General features: G+C 46.5%; 1 protein-coding gene across 1 annotated transcript in view; it reads right to left on the bottom strand.

The window, feature by feature from the left end:
* Positions 1-4,160: 4,160 nt before the first annotated feature.
* The window catches only part of LOC147105785 (lectin-like), an 80,371-nt gene continuing 65,464 nt past the window's right edge, over positions 4,161-19,067 (bottom strand). Inside the window, 1 exon segment of the mRNA XM_086010537.1 lies at positions 4,161-4,376. Coding sequence (XP_085866663.1) covers positions 4,297-4,376 — 80 coding nt within the window. The 3' untranslated portion in view covers positions 4,161-4,296.

Raw genomic sequence — 19,067 nt, 5'->3', positions numbered from 1 at the left:
GGGGAGAACTACTTTTTACAGCTCCTGTATACTGTAGTACCGGCAGTGACCACACCTGTATATAAACCCTGAGTAGGTATCTGTACGTTTAGTTTTAGAGTAACCCTCATCCAGTAAATACCTGTTGATTGTTCCTGCAGTCTCGTGTCTAGTTATTGAAGGACACACAGCATCAAAAAAACACGGATCTAACACTCATACATGAAACACAAAAAGGTAGCATGCAGGCACAGCAAGTAATTAGGAAGGCAAATGGAATGTTGGCCCATATTACAAGGGGGATGGTGTATAAAAGTAGAGAACTGTTGCTACAACTGTACAGGGCACTGATGAGACCACATCTGGAGTACTGCGTGCAGTTTTGCTCTCCTTATTTAAGGAGGGATATACTTGCATTGGAGGCAGTCCAGAGAAGGTTCACTAGGTTGATGCCTGAGATGAGGGGGTTGTCTTATGAGGAAAGGTTGAGCAGGTTGGGCCTATACTCATTGGAGTTTAGAAGAATGAGAGGTGATCTTATTGAAACATATAAGATTCTGAGGGGGCTTGACATTGTAGATGCAGGGAGGATATTTTCCTTCGTGGGGGAATCTAGAACTAGGGGGCATAGTTTCAGAAGAAGAGGTCACCCATTTAAAACGGAGATGAGGGGAATTTCTTCTCAGAGGGTCGTGAATCTTTGGAATTCTCTACCTCAGAGAGCTGTGGAGGCAGAGTCATTGAAAATATTCAAGGCAGAGATAGATAGATATTTGAGCTACAGGGGAGGCAAGGGTATGGGGAGCGGGCAGGAAAGTGGAGTTGAGGCCAAGGTCAGATCAGCCATGATCTTATTGAATGGCGGAGCAGGCTCGAAGGGCCAAATGCCCTACTCTTGCTCCTATTTCTTATGTTCTTACGTTCTAAACAAAAGGGAAGGTCTGTGATTGGGTGGATGGCAAGAGAGATTAAATGACAAAAGGGATGATGGTGCAAGGCAAAAGTAATGACACAAGTAAAGAAACAAAAGATGGGTCTAGAGGAGCTGTAAATGGGAATAGCAAAATCATTACCAACCGCTGCCTAATCGTAAGATGAGGTTCCTCAAGCTTACATTGAGCTTCATTGGAACAGTATAGGCGGCCGAGGACAGAAAGGTCAGAGTGTGAGTGGGTCGGAGAATTAAAATGACAGGCGACTGAAAGCTTGTGGTCACACTTGCGAACTGAATGGAGGTGTTCCGCAAAGCTATCGATTAGGTACTTTTCAGCCTTCTGGACATAACATTGTACTTATGGGACTTGTCCAGCTGCCTCGCACTAAAGCAACGTTATATAGAGCTGTGATCAGAGGCAAGAGCAAGAGCAGGCTGCCGGGTGTTGATTCAATCACTGAGATTTAGACATCAGGCTCTGCTCTCTGGACTCTCCTATCAGCTCAGGGTAGCAACTGTCAGCTTCTGGACCAGACATTCTGGTTTTTGTGAGCACTTCTTGGAATTGTCTAAAATGTAAATCAGACACCAATAGGGTCGCCTCTTAAAGTGATATCCTGATATATCCTAATGGCTCTTCCTGTGATATCCTGATATGCCCCTGGTGTCACTTGGAATCTTGAATGAGGGGGTTATCTCTGAAATGGGGGGTTCTGCGGTTTCCCCTCTTCCCTACCCTCAACTTGCTTTCTTCCCTGCCCTTGGTGTCCCCGCCCTCGGTTTCCCCTCTTCGTCCGCTCACTGGAGGCCTCCTGGTTCATGGAACTTGTCCCACAACAGCTGCTGCTGTGAAACCATGAGAAAAATGACTCAACTACAGGGGTCGAAGATTTATACGGTGAATGCAGTAACATTTGTACAAGTCATGTGATACAATGTCACATGATCATTTATCACATGGTTAAATGTCATGTGGTGAGAATGTCACGTGATTAACTCTCCACGAATGACTCCAAGTTGATTTGGGAAACTTACCACTGAATCAAGGTGACAGCTCCTTTATGGAGCCAGCATGAGGTTTGTATGGGCATCACAGAGCCTCCACCCCGGCACCGCTCGGCGGCTCTCCTCCAGCTCCCTCGCCTTACCTTATCCGCCAAGAGAGTGGAGGCTGAAAATGATCAGGGGCTCAGATTGAGGAGTAACAGCAGCGCAGATTCTCCGACTCTATTTAAAGTGGGGATGGAACTCTCAAAGCGAGGTTGCATCCCTACTTGTGATTTTCATTGAACAATGCTGGAAGACTTGCTGGCTGCAGACATGAGTAGAAGGGCAGCTCCCTGCCTTTCTGATGCTGACGTCTCTGTTGACGACATCATTCCCTCATGTTCCAGTGCTGTAATGACCACGTGTGGACAGTCAATCACACCCTGCACATGAGGGAAGCCAGCCCCTGCTGCAAAGCCCCGAGCTCTGTCCTGGTGACTGCTGAGGTCAGTGGGGAAGGTGCTGTACTGCTGGTCCTTGGCAAAGAGTCGGTCAGTCACCTGCTGAATGCAGCTGTGAACTGCAGACTGTGAAACATGACTGCTGTCCTGTCTAGCAGCATGAAAGGAGCCAGTGGTGTAAAATTCCAGACTGTGGTGACTTTGTGGGCCACTGTCATGGTATGTCCCCCTGGTCCAGCAGGCAGCAGGTTGTGTTGCAGGAAGCTGCAGAGGTCTGAGACAGCCTGGCCGGAGAAACGCAGCCTCCTCCTGCACTGTTGTGCAAATAGACCCAAGAAGCTGACTCTGTGTGTGGGGTATGGCCTCCTGCGCACAGTTGAGAGATAAATGTTGGCCAGGAGGCCTCCCTGCTCTTCTTTGAGTTCTCCCACAGGATCTTTTCCGCCCACCTGAACAGGCAGGTGAGACCTTGGTTTGAACATCTTGTCTAAAAGACGGCACCTCTGACAGTGCAGTACTCCCCCTGTACTGCACTGATGTGTCAGCATGGATTTTGTGCTCAAGTCTCTGGTGTGGGACTTGAACCTATGACCTTCTGACTCAGAGGTGAGAGTGTGACCACTGAATCATGACTGACACCCAATATGATTGAAATAGTGACCAATACAGAGATTTCCATTATGAGTAAACCCTGTGGGGAAACCCACCCCACTTCACCAAAAGCCTGTTCCCATGGGCAGGAAGGTTCTGAAGCTCTTTTCCATGTTAATATTTTTGAAAGGTCTCAAAGCGTTTCAGAAACCCAAAGCCTCTTCCCATTCCCGTTCCCGTTCAAGCCGCAGCCCAGCTTTGGTAGTGTAAGTACCAGGATGCAGGGACGGTGGATGGGGATCATTGTGGGCAGCTGGGGGTCTGGGGTGCTGTCAGGGCCAGGGGTGCAGCAGGCAGGGCCTGGGCCTTATACAAGACCCAGTGAGAGTGGGACTACCTGGGCACATTGGAGCAGGAAATGGGGGAGGAGCAAAATGTAGCTGGTGAGACCTGCTGGTGGAGTTCAGCCTGTTGACCTTCCCGGGAACTGGGAGCACCCAGGCTGGAGTTGATCACGTGACCCAGTCAGCCAATCAGCGATAAGTATAATGAATACTGCAGCGCCACCTAGTTGTCAGCTCAGAAAACTGAATAATGGCTCAGTGTAATAAATAGGAAGATTGATGTGTGACAGGAATTGTGTGACAGGAAGCAAGAGTGACACTTACAGGAAGTGTAAGAATATGAAAAGCTTTGAATATATTCCCGATGTGATTAACACTGGATGAATGTTGTATTAACATCTTTTGCTGTCATCTCTTTTTCCCTCTAATATCTTTTTAATCTGTTTCAGTAAATTCCTCTACTCCCAGGGCCCCCTTTTCCCTGCGGTCCTGTATGGTTTGTTGATATTTCCTATTCCCATTTTCATTGCCCCGTTGACTCATTCTGGGATTTTGTTTAGTTTACAGTTATTTTGGGAGTAAATATTTTTCTTCAATAATCTACATTAGTGCAGGTTTAAAACAGATCCAATTTCCTTTCACAGATTCCTTTCAGTAATATTTCCCAGTTCAATTCTTTCAGTTCATCTCCTCCTTTTAAAGTTTGTCCTCTTAAAACAAAAAGGCACAGATATTGAAAGTTAATTTTACAAAGTCTGTGCCGTCTTCTCCCCGATGCAGTATTGAGTGAAGAGGTGGGTCAGAAGCTACAGTGGGACAGGAAGGCTGCTATAAACTAGACTCACACAGCATCAAACACACAGCTCAAGATGCAATTACATTTATTATTGGCTGAGAGACTAAGTCAGTACAGTCACCACAGGCAGTGACTGTGGCTACAAACAAATCGAGGCACTGAATCCACTCCTGGAAAGGATCCGTGAAGCATCGCCAGATTCTTCTAACTTTGGTTCACTTTGTAGGAGCAAATGAAATTATATTTAGCATTACAGGCCACATCATTCCAATGATCTCGAGAAGCTGGAGAAAGAAAAATTGAATCAAACATTTACCCATCAGTGAATCAGACAGCTATTTGTCGAACTATTTCATGCTTTCTTTTGGGAGAGGCTGGCCGCGATTTCCCCTATCTGGGCAGGCCGTGGCGGGCGAGGTCGGTGGTGGGTCGTGACTTTGCTGCTGGCTCCATCCCGGCCTCCATCATGACTTTTCTCTGATTGGGCTTGTTCAGCCCGCCCAGCAAGTTTCCTGGCCAATTGAAGGAAGCGGATCTGATGACGTCATTTGAGGACTGTCATCAGGCGGGTTCCTTAAAGGGATCATATGCAAATTTACTTTGACATTTGTGCTGTCCGTGTTCTACAGCATTGAGGTGCTGCAAACATTGACAATCACTGCACAAAGGTGCACAGCTGCACCCGGGCTCTCCCATGACTCCCTCCATATGCTTATGGAGGGAGTCACAGCACGCAGGGAGGTTCTCTTCCCTTCCAATGGGCGGAAGAGACCTCCCCAGTAAATCAATGTAGCCTGGTTGCACATTGCACAGGAGGACACAAGCAGGGATGTCGTCAGGAGGACCAGGCTGCAGTGGCGCAAGCCTTTCAATGATCTCAGTAAATCACGAAAGGTTACTGCAAAGCCACACTCAACCTCATCCTGCTGTGCCACTCATCACATCCCCATCACTCTGCCTTCCCAACCCTACTCCTGCACATCCTTACACCAACTTACCTTGCACCTCCACCCATCCCTCTCCAACTACATTATCACTTCCCCATCTCACTAGCCACCCCTAACACTCACCCTCATCCTCGTGCAATCATACCAACTAATAACACACAAGGGTAGGCAGTTGTGTGTTTTAGCCAATATTCAAGGATGTCTTGCTGCAGTTGTACAGGGCCTTGGTGAGACCACACCTTGAATACTATGTGCAGTTTTGGTCACCTTATCTGAGGAAGGATGTTCTTGCCATGGAGAGAGTGCAGCGAAGATTCACCAGACTAATACCTGTGATGGCAGGAATGACGTATGAGGAGAGATTGGGTCAATTAGGCTTATCTTCGCTGGAGTTTAGAAGAATGAGAGGGGATCTCATTGAAACTTATAAAATTCTAACAGGACTAGACAGACTAGATGCAGGAAGGATGTTCCCGATGGCGGGGGAGTCCAGAACCAGAGGTCAAAATCTAAGGATAAGGGGTAAGCCATTTAGGACTGAGATGAGGAGGAATTTCTTCACCCAGAGAGTGGTGAACCTGTGGAATTCTCTGCCACACAAGGCAGTTGAGGCCAATTCATTAAATATATTCAAGAAGGAGTTGGATATATTTCTTGAGGCTAAAGGGATCAAGGGATATGGGGAGAAAGCAGGGACAGGGTACTGAATTTGGATGACCAGCCATGATCTCATTAAACGGCGGAGCGGGCTCGAGGGGCTGAATGGCCTACTCCTGCTCCTATCTTCTATGTTTCGATGTTTCATGTGAAGTTTCTGTTAATGCGCTGTCAAACATTGAAATCTTTATTTTCAACACTTTCTGTTCTTGGACAGATTTGTGCACCTTTGGAAGTGACTTAATGAGTTGAAGTAAATGGTGAGACATAACGGTACCCCCCGCAATGGTGATGAGTGTGAAAGGAATGGCTTGGGTATTGTAGGAATGCTTTATGTTGTTGGTGTGGGGTGGTGCCAAGCTGGCAGTCAGGGTGTGCAGCATCAAGTGAAGTAAATCTGGCCATGGTGAGGCCATCCCTGGCATCCCGGGCACCAATGTGGTTGGTTGCTTATGCCCTCTGTCCTGTGCAGCATCAGGTGATTGCGGAGAAGGTTGGTGGTGAGGCTGGTGTGCCTGGTGATGTTGGTGTTGCAGCTGATCCTGGTCAGATTCTGAGGACCAAGTTGAGAGAGTATAAACCGTACTCACGTTGATGGAATAGATGGGAGGTGAACTAAATATGACAGAAGCGATCTGTCAATGGTGAGAGAGGTTGTTCCAATGAGGTGACACAGGATAGAGAGTTTGCTCCAAACACTTGCAACGTGCATAAAGCTCAATCTGTCTTCCAAATGCAGTAAGCAACAGCGTGTGATCTTATAAAGTGGACAGCTGTGAGATGGGAGCTTTAATAGCACATTTCAAGCTGTCAAGTAATGAGATGATTCCATGGCCGAGCAGCGTAGACCTCGTGGGCGAACTGGTAAATTCTAAAGGCGAGCTCGAAATTGTTGTTAATTCTCTGTTAACAAGGCCATAATGAGCTGAATTGCCGTCCCCGTCGCTGCGTGTCGGGTCTGCTCAGCACTGACAGACATAAGAATATAAGAACTAGGAGCAGGAGTAGGCCAGTCAGCCCCTCGAGCCTGGTCCGCCATTCAATAAGATCATGGCTGATCTGATCTTGGCCTCAACTTCACTTTCCTGCCTGTTCCTTATAACCCTTGACTCCCCTATAGCTGAAATATCTGTTTACCTCCGCCGTGAATATATTCGCTGACTCAGCCTCCACAGCTCTCTGGGGTAGAGAATTCCAAAGATTCATGACTCACTGAGAGAAGAAATTCCTTCTCATCTCCATCTTAAATGGGTGACCCATTATCCTGAAACTATGCCCCCTAGTTCTAGAATCCCCCAAGAGGGAAACACCCTCTCAGCATCTACCCTGTCAAGCCCCTCAGAATCTTATGTTTCAATAAGATCACCTCTCATTCTTCTAAACTCCAATGAGTATAGGCCCAGCCTGTTCAACCTTTCCTCATAAGACAACCCTCTCATCTCAGGAATCAACCGAGTAAACCTTCGCTGAACACCCTCCAATGTAAGTATATCCCTTCTTATATAAGGTGACCAAAACTGTACGCAGTACTCCATGTGTGGTCTCACCAACACCCTGTACAGTTGGAGCAAGACTTCCCTACTTATATACTCCATTCCCCGAGCAATAAAGGCCAACATTCCATTTGCCTTCCTAATTACTTGTTGTACCTGCATTCTAACTTTTTGTGTTTCATGTACGAGGACACCCAGATCCTTCTGTAACGCAGCATTCTGTAGTCTTTCTCCATTTAAATAATATTTTGCTTTTCTATTCTTCCTACCAAAGTGGATAACCTCACATTTTCCTACATTATACTCCATCTGCCAAATGTTTGCCATCTCACTTAACCTATCTATAACCCTTTGCAGACTCTTTGTGTCCTCCTCACAACTTGCTTTCCCACCTATCTTTGTATCGTCAGCAAATTTGGCTACAGTATACTCGGTCGCTTCATCCAAGTCATTAATATAGATTGTAAATAATTGAGGCCCCAGCACTGATCCCTGTGGCACCCTGCTAGTTACAGTTTGCCAACCTGAAAATGACCCATTTATCCCGACTCTCTGTTTTCTGTTAGTTAGCCAATTCTCTATCCATACTAATATATTACCCCCAACTCCGTGAGCTCTTATCTTGTGCAGTAACCTTTTATGTGGCACCTTATCGAATGCCTTTTGGAAATCCAAATACACTACATCTACTGGTTCCCCTTTATCCACCCTACTCCTTACATCCTCAAAGAACTCTAATAACTTTGTCAAACACAATTTCCCTTTCATAAAACCATGTTGACTCTGCTTGATTGTAATATGATTTTCTAAATGCCCTGCTACTACTCCCTTAATAATGGATTCCAGCATTTTCCCAGTGACAGATGTTAGGCTAACCAGCCTATAGTTTCCTGCTTTCGGTCTCCCTCCTTTCTTGAATAGGGGCGTTACATTTGCAGTTTTCCAATCCGCTGGGACCTCTCCAGAATCCAGGGAATTTTGGTAGATTACAACCAATGCATCCACTATCTCTGCAGCCACTTCTTTTAAGATCCTAGGATGCAGGCCATCAGGTTCAGGGGACTTGTACACCTTTAGTCCCATTAGTTTGCCTGGTACTTTTTCTCGAGTGATAGTGATTGTTTTAAGTTCCTCCCTCCCTTTTGCCCCTTGATTATCTACTATTATTGGGATGCTTTTAATGTCTTCTACCTTGAAGACAGATACAAAACATTTGTTCAATGTCTCTGCCAGTTCCTTGTTTTCCATTATTAATTCCCCAGTCTCATCTTCTAAGGGACCAACATTGACTTTAGCTACTAGCTTCCTTTTTATATACTCGTAGAAGCCCTTACTCTCCGTTTTTACATTTCTTGCTAATTTACTCTCAATCTGTTTTCTCCCTCTTTATAATTTTTTAGTCATCCTTTGCTGGTTTCTAAAAATGTCCCAATCTTCTGGCCTACCTCTAATCTTCGCAACATTGTATGCCTTTTTTTCAATTTGATACCATCCTTAACTTCCTTAGTTAGCCACGGATGGTTCATCCTTCTCATAGAGTCTTTCTTTCTCACTGGAATATATCTTTGTTGAGGGTTATGAAATATATCCTTAAATGTCTGCCACTGCTTATCTACCATTTCACCATTTAATCTATTTTCCCAGTCCATTTTACCCAGCTCTGTGTTCATACCTTTGTAATTGCCTTTATTTAAGTTTAAGACACAAGTTTCAAACCCAAGTTTCTCACCCTCAAACTGAATGTGAAATTCTATCATCTTGTGATCACTCTTCCCCAGAGGATCCTTTACTATGAGATTGTTAATTAACCCTGTCCCATTACACATTACCAGATCAAAAATAGCCTGTTCCCTGGTCGGTTCCACAACATCTTGTTCTAAGAAACCATCCCGAATACACTATGAGCTCGTGCTCAAGGCTACAATTGCCAATTTGATTTGTCCAATCGATATGAAGATTAAAATCTCCCATGATTATTGCAGTACCTTTCTTACAAGCCCACATTATTTCTTGATTTATACTTTGTCCTACAGTGTAGCTACTGTTAGGGGGCTGATAGACTACTCCCACCAGGGACTTCTTTCCCTTTCTATTTCTTATCTCCACCTAAACTGATTCTATGGGGCAGGATTTCGCCAATGGGGAGCTTTTGGAGGCGGGACCTCCACTTGTCGGGTTTCAGTCCTGCCTCCATCAACTTCTGGCCAACTCCGCTATTTTCCCTTGATTGACCTTAAGCCTGCCCAGCGGGTTTAGCAGGCCAATTAAGGGAAAGCTGGTTACAGAGAATGTCAATGAATGACGTTTCATCTGTGAAGCTGTCAAACACTGACGTTCTCTGTAGTTTGATGAGTTCTTGAATTCAAGACCTCATTAAACCTCTTCCTTTTGCAGAAATTAGATGGTTGTTGCATTGGAGAATGCAATGGCCATCTGTCATCTCTACCGCGGAGGTGCGAGACTCTCCGCATACCCAACTCTTGAAGCCTGCAGGAAGAAACAAAGGTAAGTAAACTTTCTTTAACACATTCCAGTTACCTCACATACTCACCTCTCCACACTTGCACCCATCACTTACCTTCACAGCGCACTTATGCACCCCTCCGACCCCCGCAGACCCACTACTCACCTCGGTGACACTGGCGGGGTATGGAGCCTTCGGGAAGCCTGCACTTGTGTGGGTAAAATGAAGATAATCCTCTTATCTGCCTGTTAACTACCTGTTAACAGGCAGATAAGGGGCACTAATCCCCTTCCTGCCTCCAAGGAGACGGGACCCGGCGCGGGTCGGCGCCTCACCTCCTGGCAAGCTGGTACGGAGGCGGGTTGGGAACCCACCCCCAAATTCTACCATTTTCCTGGCAGTCCTGCCTCCATACCTGCCTCCCCAGGGCTGGCAAGATCGCGCCCTACATCTTGATCTTCCGAGTCAAGATCATTTTGCATTATTCTCATCCTTTATTAACAGAGCTACCTCACCTCCTTTTCCTTTCTGCCTATCCTTCCGAAATGTCAAATATCCCTGAATATTCCCAGCCTTGGTCACCGTGCAGCCACATCTCTCTAATGGCTATCAAATCATACCCATTTTCTGTTTGTGCCGTCAATTCATCTATCTTGTTACGAATGCTGCGTGCATTCAGATGAAAAGCCTTCAATTTTGTCTTTAACATTTTTCCCTACTTTGGCCCCATTTGCTGGTATACTTTTATGTTTGTATGCTCTGTCCCTTCCTGTCACACTCTGGTTATCATTACCCCTATCACTACCCTGCACTACTGCCTTGTCCTTTCTCTTTAACTTTCTAAACTTCCCTTCACCTGACCCCTTTAGTTTAAAGTCCTATCTGCAGCCCTAGTTATTCGATTCGCCAGGACACTGGTCCCAGCATGGTTTAAGTGAAGCCCATCCCAACAGAACAGCTCCCTCTTTCCTCAGCAGAACCTTTTTCTAAGTCTTACTTATGTCGTTGGTACCTATGTGGACCACAATAACAGGATCCTCCTCTTCCCACTCTAAGTTCCTCTTCAGCCCGGACAAGATATCCTTAACCCTGGCACCGGGGAGGCAGCACAGCCTTCAGGACTCACGCTCTTGGCTGCAGAGTACAGTATCGATCACTCTAACTATACTGTCCCCTACCACTACTACATTTCTTTTTACTCCCCCAACTTGAATGGCCCCCTGTACCATGGTGCTGTGGCCAGATTGCTCAACCTCCCTTCAGTCCCTGCTCTCGTCCACACAGGCTGCAAGAACCTCAAATGTGTTGGACAAGTGAAAGGGCTGAGGCTCCTCCAATGCTACCTCCTGGATCCCCATACCTGCCTCACTCGTAGTCACACCCTCCTGTCCCTGACCATGGCCCAAATTTGAAGTATTTATCCTAAGGGGTGTGACTGCCTCCTGGATCAAAGTGTCCAGGTAACTCTCCCCCTCCCTGATGCATCACAGAGTCTGAATCTCGGACTCCAGCTCATCAACTCTGAGCCGAAGTTCACACTGGTGCCCACCAGCTCCCACATGCTACAGCTGCAACACATCATCTGCCCTGCCATCTCTATTGTAATTAGCTAATTAAATTTTTTAAGTTTTGAAATATCACTCAATTATCTATGCACAGTTTTTAATCTATAATCACGGCTCTTAATTTAAACCAATGCCCTAGTTTAGAGAAAACAAGAGAAAAAGAGAAATGCACACCAACCAATCATTTACCTGCTTTCCTGTGACATCACACTTTGAATACCCCCCTCACAGGTCCGTCCGATCCCGCTCCCAGCTAATTGCTTTAATGTCCGCCGCTCCTCCACTGGACCCACTCTCGCTGCTGGTAAAGCTCAGCACTGACAGACCCAACATTTGGTAAATGCGCGTGGTGGCGGGTTGACAGCAGGGTCCCGACCCGCTGTCAAAAAAAACACTTCCCCACCAGACCCACCACCGATCCTGCCCACTGACACCCCTGGAATATTCCCCCTCAGTGTCTGTGATCCTTTCATTTTACCTATCTCTTGATCCATGAGTTCACCTTGTAAATAAAGTGAGGCACTTCCTATTGTGATGCCGTGTGCACTCAGTCAGTGTGTGTCTCACTGAAATCTGGAAACCTCACAATATTCAGTGGGGATTTGGACAGTTCCTGACTGAAGATGCTGAGCTCACCCTGGGCTGGGTTTCCCTGTGTGGGGTGGACAGCAAGGCCTCACCACCAGGGCTAAACAGTCACCTTCCCCACTGCACGGACTTCAAACAATTGGAGCAAAGGCTGTGATTTCTGGAGTTAGAATCTCTGGGCTGAATTATAAATTTGGGAACTGAACCCACTGTGGAATGGGGGTGGGGTGTTTGCTGTGTCAGTAAAGTGAGGACCGGATACAGGATGGTTGAATAATTTTCTGGAGCTGTTGTGTAAACACAGAGTGGAGTCCTGCCCAATGGAATACGGCTCCAGCCCGGTATATATCAGGATCAGCTCATTAAAGCTGGGCCAATCATAACGCAGGTCTCAGTTTAGCCTCATCACCGCAGAATCCAGAGATGGTCATTTGAGCAGAGGGAGAAACTGCAGAGTTACACCCAGTGTACGTTCCTCTATCTACAGTGTTACACCCAGTGTACGTTCCTCTATCGACAGTGTTACACCCAGTGTACGTTCCTTTATCTACAGTGTTACACCCAGTGTACATTCCTCTATCTACAGTGTTACACCCAGTGTACGCTCCTCTATCTACAGTGATACACCCAGTGTACTTTCCTCTATCTACAGTGTTACACGCATTGTACTTTCCTCAATCTACAGTGTTACACCCAGTGTACGTTCCTCTATCGACAGTGTTACACCCAGTGTACGTTCCTTTATCTACAGTGTTACACCCAGTGTACATTCCTCTATCTACAGTGTTACACCCAGTGTACGCTCCTCTATCTACAGTGATACACCCAGTGTACTTTCCTCTATCTACAGTGTTACACCCAGTGTACGTTCCTCTATCTGCAGTGTTACACCCAGTGTACATTTCACTATCTACAGTGTTACACCCAGTGTACATTCCTCTATCTACAGTGTTACACCCAGTGTACATTCCTCTATATGCAGTGTTACACCCAGTGTATGTTGCCCTATATGCAGTGTTACACCCAGTGTGCGTTGCTCCATCTGCAGTGTTACACCCAGTGTACATTCCTCTATCTGCAGTGTTACACCCAGTGTACCTTCCTCTAACTACAGTGTTACACCCATTGTACATTTCTTTATCTGCAGTGTTACACCCAGTGTACGTTCCTCTATCTGCAGTGTTACACCCAGTGTACGTTCCTCTATCTGCAGTGTTACACCCAGTATACTTTCCTCTATCTACTGTGTTACTCACTGTGTACGTTCCTCTATCTGCAAAGTTACACCCAGTGTACGTTCCTCTATCTACAGTGTTGCACCCAGTGTATGTTCCTCTATCTACAGTGTTACACCCAGTGTACATTCCTCTATCTACAGTGTTACACCCAGTGTACGTTCCTCTATCTACAGTGTTACAACCAGTGTACGTTCCTCTATCTACAGTGTTACACCCAGTGTACGTTCCTCTATCTACAGTGTTACACCCAGTGTACGTTCTTCTATCTACAGTGTTACACCCAGTGTACATTCCTCTATCTACAGTGTTACAACCAGTGTACATTCCTCTATCTACAGTGTTACACCCAGTGTACGTTCCTCTATCTGCAGTGTTACAGACAGTGTACATTCCTCTATCTACAGTGTTACACCCAGTGTATTTTCCTCTATCTGCATTGTTACACCCATTGTACTTTCCTCTATTTAGTGTTACACCCAATGTACGTTCCTCTACCTAGAGTGTTACACCCAGTGTACTTTCCTCTATCTACTGTGTTACTCACTGTGTACGTTCCTCTATCTACAGTGTTACACCCAGTGCACGTTCCTCTATCTGCAGTGTTACACCCAGTGTACGTTCCTCTATCTACAGTGTTACACCGTGTACGTTCCTCTATCTACACTGTTACACCCAGTGTACGTTCCACTATCTCCAGTGTTATACCCAGTGTACCTTCCTCTAACTACAGTGTTACACCCATTGTACATTCCTTTATCTGCAGTGTTGCACCCAGTGTACGTTCCTCTATCTGCAGTGTTACATGCAGTGTACGTTCCTCTACCTGCAGTGTTACACCCAGTGTACGTTCCTCTATCTGCAGTGTTACATACAGTATACGTTCCTCTATCGACATTGTTACACCCAGTGTACGTTCCTCTGTCTACAGTGTTACACCCAGTGTACATTCCTCTATCTACCGTGTTACACCCAGTGTACTTTCCTCTATCTACAGTGTTACACCCATTGTACGTTGCTCGATATACAGTGTTACTCTCATTGTACGTTCCTCTATCTGCAGTGTTACACCCAGTGTATGTTGCTCTATCTGCAGTGTTACACCCAGTGTACATTACTCTATCTACAGTGTTGCAGTCAGTGTACGTACCTCTATCTGCAGTGTTACACCCAGTGTACGTTCCTCTATCTGCACTGTTACACCCAGTGTACGTTCTTCTATCTGCTGTGTTACATCCAGTGTACGTTCCTCTATCTACAGTGTTACACCCAGTGTACATTCCTCAATGTGCAGTTTTACAACCAGTGTACGTTACTCTATCTGCTCTGTTACACCCAGTGTACATTCCTCTATCTACTGTGTTACGCCCAGTGTACGTTCCTCTATCTACAGTGTTACACCCAGTGTACATTCCTCAATGTGCAGTGTTACACCCAGTGTACGTTCCTCTATCTACAGTGTTACACCCAGTGTACATTCCTCTATCTGCAGTGTTTCACCCCCTGTACTTTCCTCTAACTGCAGTGTTACACCCAGTGTATGTTGCTCTATCTACAGTGTTACACCCAGTGTACATTCCTCTATCTGCAGTGTTACACCCAGTGTACTTTCCTCTAACTGCAGTGTTACACCCAGTGTACGTTCCTCTAACTGCAGTGTTACACCCAGTGTACGTTCCTCTAACTGCAGTGTTACACCCAGTGTTAAATGCAGTGTACGTTCCTCTATCTACAGTGTTACACCCAGTGTACTTTCCTCTATCTACAGTTTTACACCCAGTGTATGTTCCTCGATTAAACAGCTTTACCTGGAAGGTGGCTGCAAACTGCCATGACAGGGGCAGGAAGTAGAGCCCTGCCGAAGTCTAAATCTTAACCACACTGAGTCCAGTTAGAAGCTCATTAATCTGATCAGTTGATCTATTCATTTGCCTGGAATTAATTTCCAAAAAAACCACTCTGTCACAATTTACAGCATCCACTTACGGCAGTTAATATGCACACCACCTTTTTCGTTATAATTAGTGGGTTAGTAATTCAGAGACATTGACTAATGATTCAGAGACTTGAGTTCAAATCCCATGGCTGCTGTGGAATGTAAATTCAGTTAATTAAATAAATCTGGAATATAAAGCTGGTATCCGTAATGGTAATGGTAATGGTAACCATGAAACTATCGGATTGTTGTAGAAACCCATCTGGTTCTCTAATGTCCTTTAGGGAAGGAAATCTGCCATCCTTGCCTGGTCTGGCCTATATGTGACTGTGGTTGATTCTTAACTGCCCTTTGAAATGGCCTAGCAAGTCACTCAGTTGTAACCAACTGCTATGAAACACAATAATAAGAATGGAACTGAACGGACCACTCGGCACCGGCTATGGACACGGCAACGGCACACCCAGCCCAGTCAACCCTGCAAAGTCCTCCTCACCAACATCTGGGGACGTGCCAAAATTAGGAGAGTTGTCCCACAAACTAGTCAAGCTCACAGAATCATAGCTTTCAGCCAAAGTTCCAAACTCCTGCATCACCATCCCTGGATATGTCCTGTCCCACCGGCAGCACAGACCCACCAGGGGTGGTGGCACAGTGGTATACAGTTGGGAAGAGGCGGCCCTGGGAGTCTTCAACATTGACGCTGGCTCCTGGCTGATTACCTCCGTCAGCTGATGAATCAGTACTCCAAAATGTTGAACACCTCTTGGAAGAAGCATTGAATGTGCTCGGCAGCACCACTACTGACCGAGCTGGCTGAGTCCTGAAGGACTGCGACAGGTGGTGAGAGAACCAATACGAGGGAAAAACCTACCTGTGGCAGATTCATCTGTCCATGGCAGTATTGGTAGCAGTGACCACCGCACAGTCATTGTGGAGGCGAAGTCCCGTCTTCACACTGAGGACACCCTCCATCGTGCTGTGTGGCACTACTACCGTGCTAAATGGGATAGATTCAGAACAGATCTAACAGCTCAAAACTGGGCATCCATGAGGCACTGTGGGCCATCAGCAGCCACAGAATTGTATTCCACCACAATCTAACCTCATGGCCCGGCATATCACTCAGTCTACCATTACTGTGGTGTATGTAACCGTTCCACCATTAAGAGAACTATTTTAAGAGATGCACTACTTTATCTTGGCTGCTGTATACTGTAATACCGGTGGTGACCACACCGGTATATAAGTGCTGTGTAATGATTTATTGGGCAGTTCAGCCTGACCTCCGACTAGTAAAGACCTGTTGAATTTACTCTTGTGGTCTGTGTGCAGTGATTCTTATTAACAATAACTAGAACACACAGACTTAACAGTGGCGACGATGACGATCTTACCCTGCGGCAGAGATATATCCAAGGCAGTTTAACGGGCGTCGAGAAGAGGCATCCACCCTCATCATCCTGCTGGGAAAAGACTCGGGTCTGAAGAGCAAGGAAGAATCCTGACACGAAGCCTTCCATCAGCAACAGGCAGTGATCATCCCTTCTATCACGGTGGTGGGTAAGCCGATCAGCGACGAGCAGCAAGTCGGCCACGTTGGCTGTGAAGTAGGGGAGGGAAAAACGGAGGATATAAGGGCGGAGAACTCGACCACGGCCGGGGAAAAGAGCCGGACAGAAGTCGGGGCCAGAGGCGCTGAGACTGGGGCAGCGTAAGGCACGGGAGCCGCGATGAATGCAAACGCAGCCGGTGTAAAAGACCGGGCTGCAAGCGGGCTGGGAGACGCAACAGCGTCGAGAGAGAGCTCGACCGCGACCGGGGAAAAAGGCCGGGCAGCTACCGAGGCCGCGAGGCGCGGGATAAAATAAAAAAAAACGCGGAGAACTCAGCCGCAGCCGGGGGAAAGGACCGGACTGCAAGAGGGGCTGGGAGGCACGATTTGAGAACCGCTGGGGAGGGCGAACACAGCAATACGGCAATCGCCATTACAGCCAGCGGGGGAGAAAGGCAAACGCGGGAAGCCGCCATTTTCGTAGGCGGGGGAAGAAGACAAGCGCGGGAAACCGCCATTTTGAAAAAGAAAAAAAAAAATTCTTTTTGTTTCTCAAGAAGATTGCGAGGATGCCTAAGCGTGGTAACATCAACGATTTCGATCCCGATGTTGAAGATTGGGCCACGTATGTAGAACGCATAGAGATTTATTGTAAGGCAAATAAAATATCAGATGAAGATAAAGCACTAACCTTACTAAACTCAATGGGTGCGAAGACATACGGGCTATTGAAGCATCTTCTATCACCAGCTAAACCGGCGGATCAGGCTTTCGCTAATATTGTTGCTGTCCTGAGAAATCATTTGAACCCCACACCGCTGATGTTAGCAGAACGATTTAAATTTTATGCGAGAACGCAACTGAAAGAGGAAAGCAGCGCGGAGTATTTAATTGAACTGCGTAAGCTAGCGAAATACTGTCAGTTTGGGGAAAGACTGACAGAGGCACTGAGAGACAAATTCGTGTGTGGATTGTCGAAAGAAGGAACACAAAAGCGGCTGCTTGAAGAGAATGATCTTACACTTGATAAGGTTGTCACTATTGCAGCATCGCACGAAGCCGCAGCGAGAGGCACTGCGGAAATGCAGCTGAAGGCAGCAGTACTCAGCGTAGATCAAATTGCTTTGGGTACAGCGAAATGTTATCGTTGTGGAAAGACAACACACGATCAGAACCAATGCTGGTTTAAAAGTCAGGAATGTAGAAAATGTGGCAAGCTTGGTCACATAGCTAAAGTATGCCGGTCAGGAAAGAAGACCAGCAACAAAAAGTCACCGCAGGAAAAGTGCAGAAAGGTACATAAGGTGGCTGAGAAGAGTTCGGATGAACAGAATTCGGATTCAGACTCCAACAGCAAGGAACTGGGTAGTCTGAGAATTCACAATGTGAGTAAGGAAGCTGACCTACAAACTATCTGGGTCACACTTCAGATAGCAGGAGTCCAAGTGAAGATGGAATTGGACACCGGATCGGCGTTGACGGTCATGAATAAGCAAGATTACAAAAGGTTATTCACACCTATTCCCCTACGGGATACGGAGATGGTATTGCAGACATACACGGGGCAAAGAGTATACCCCATCGGAAAGATAAAAGTCAAGGTGGTACACAAGGGCAAAGAACACCAAGGAATGGACTTATATGTACTACCTGAGGGAGGTCCACCACTTCTGGGACGGGAGTGGATCAGGAAAATAAATATGGACTGGCACTCCCTAAAAGCAATAACGGTAGATTCCGGAAAAAAAGATGTCAAACCTGAACGATTGTCCAGAATATTGGATGAGGTTAAAGAGGTGTTCCAACAGGGACTGGGAACACTGAGAGGAATTACGGCAAAAATCAAGATTGCAGAACATGCAAACCCAAAATTTTTCAAAGCCAGACCGGTACCTTATGCGATACGACCTGCTGTGGAAGCTGAGCTGGAAGGGCTAGAACGTTCAGGAGTACTGTCTAAGGTGGACTGGAGTGAGTGGGCCACGCCCATTGTTCCCGTCATGAAGCGTTCATCGAGTAACAAGCCAGGGGAACCGGGGAAGGTCCGCATCTGTGGAGACTTCAAGATCACGGTTAATCCGGTGCTTCACACGGTGCAATATCCACTTCCGTGGATTGAGGATATCTTTGCTTCATTGTCTGGTGGGAAACACTTCACCAAGATAGACCTGGCGCAAGCGTACTTACAGATGGAAGTTGAGGAAGAGTTGCGCCAGTATCTCACAATCAACACGCACAGAGGCTTGTATCGATATAATAGACTGGTTTTTGGAGTGGCTTCGGCTCCAGCAATTTGGCAGAGGGCCATGGAGCAGGTATTACAGGGAATTCCAAGCACTCAATGTTACTTGGACGATATCCTGATTACAGGAGATGACGATGAGGAACACCTTGCAAATTTGAAACTGGTGCTCACCAGATTGAAGGAATATGGACTTCGAGTTAATCGCCAGAAATGTGAGTTCTTTCAGAAACGGATCTCGTACTGTGGTCATGTCATTGACCAGGAGGGGCTGCACAAGTCACCTGACAAGA

Source organism: Somniosus microcephalus, chromosome 17 (assembly GCF_052327205.1).
Source record: "Somniosus microcephalus isolate GS21.2 chromosome 17, FLI_Smic_1.0, whole genome shotgun sequence".
Taxonomy (NCBI): Eukaryota; Metazoa; Chordata; class Chondrichthyes; order Squaliformes; family Somniosidae; genus Somniosus; species Somniosus microcephalus.
Note: the sequence above shows the minus strand (reverse complement) of the source record. Positions and strands in the feature narration are given on the sequence as shown.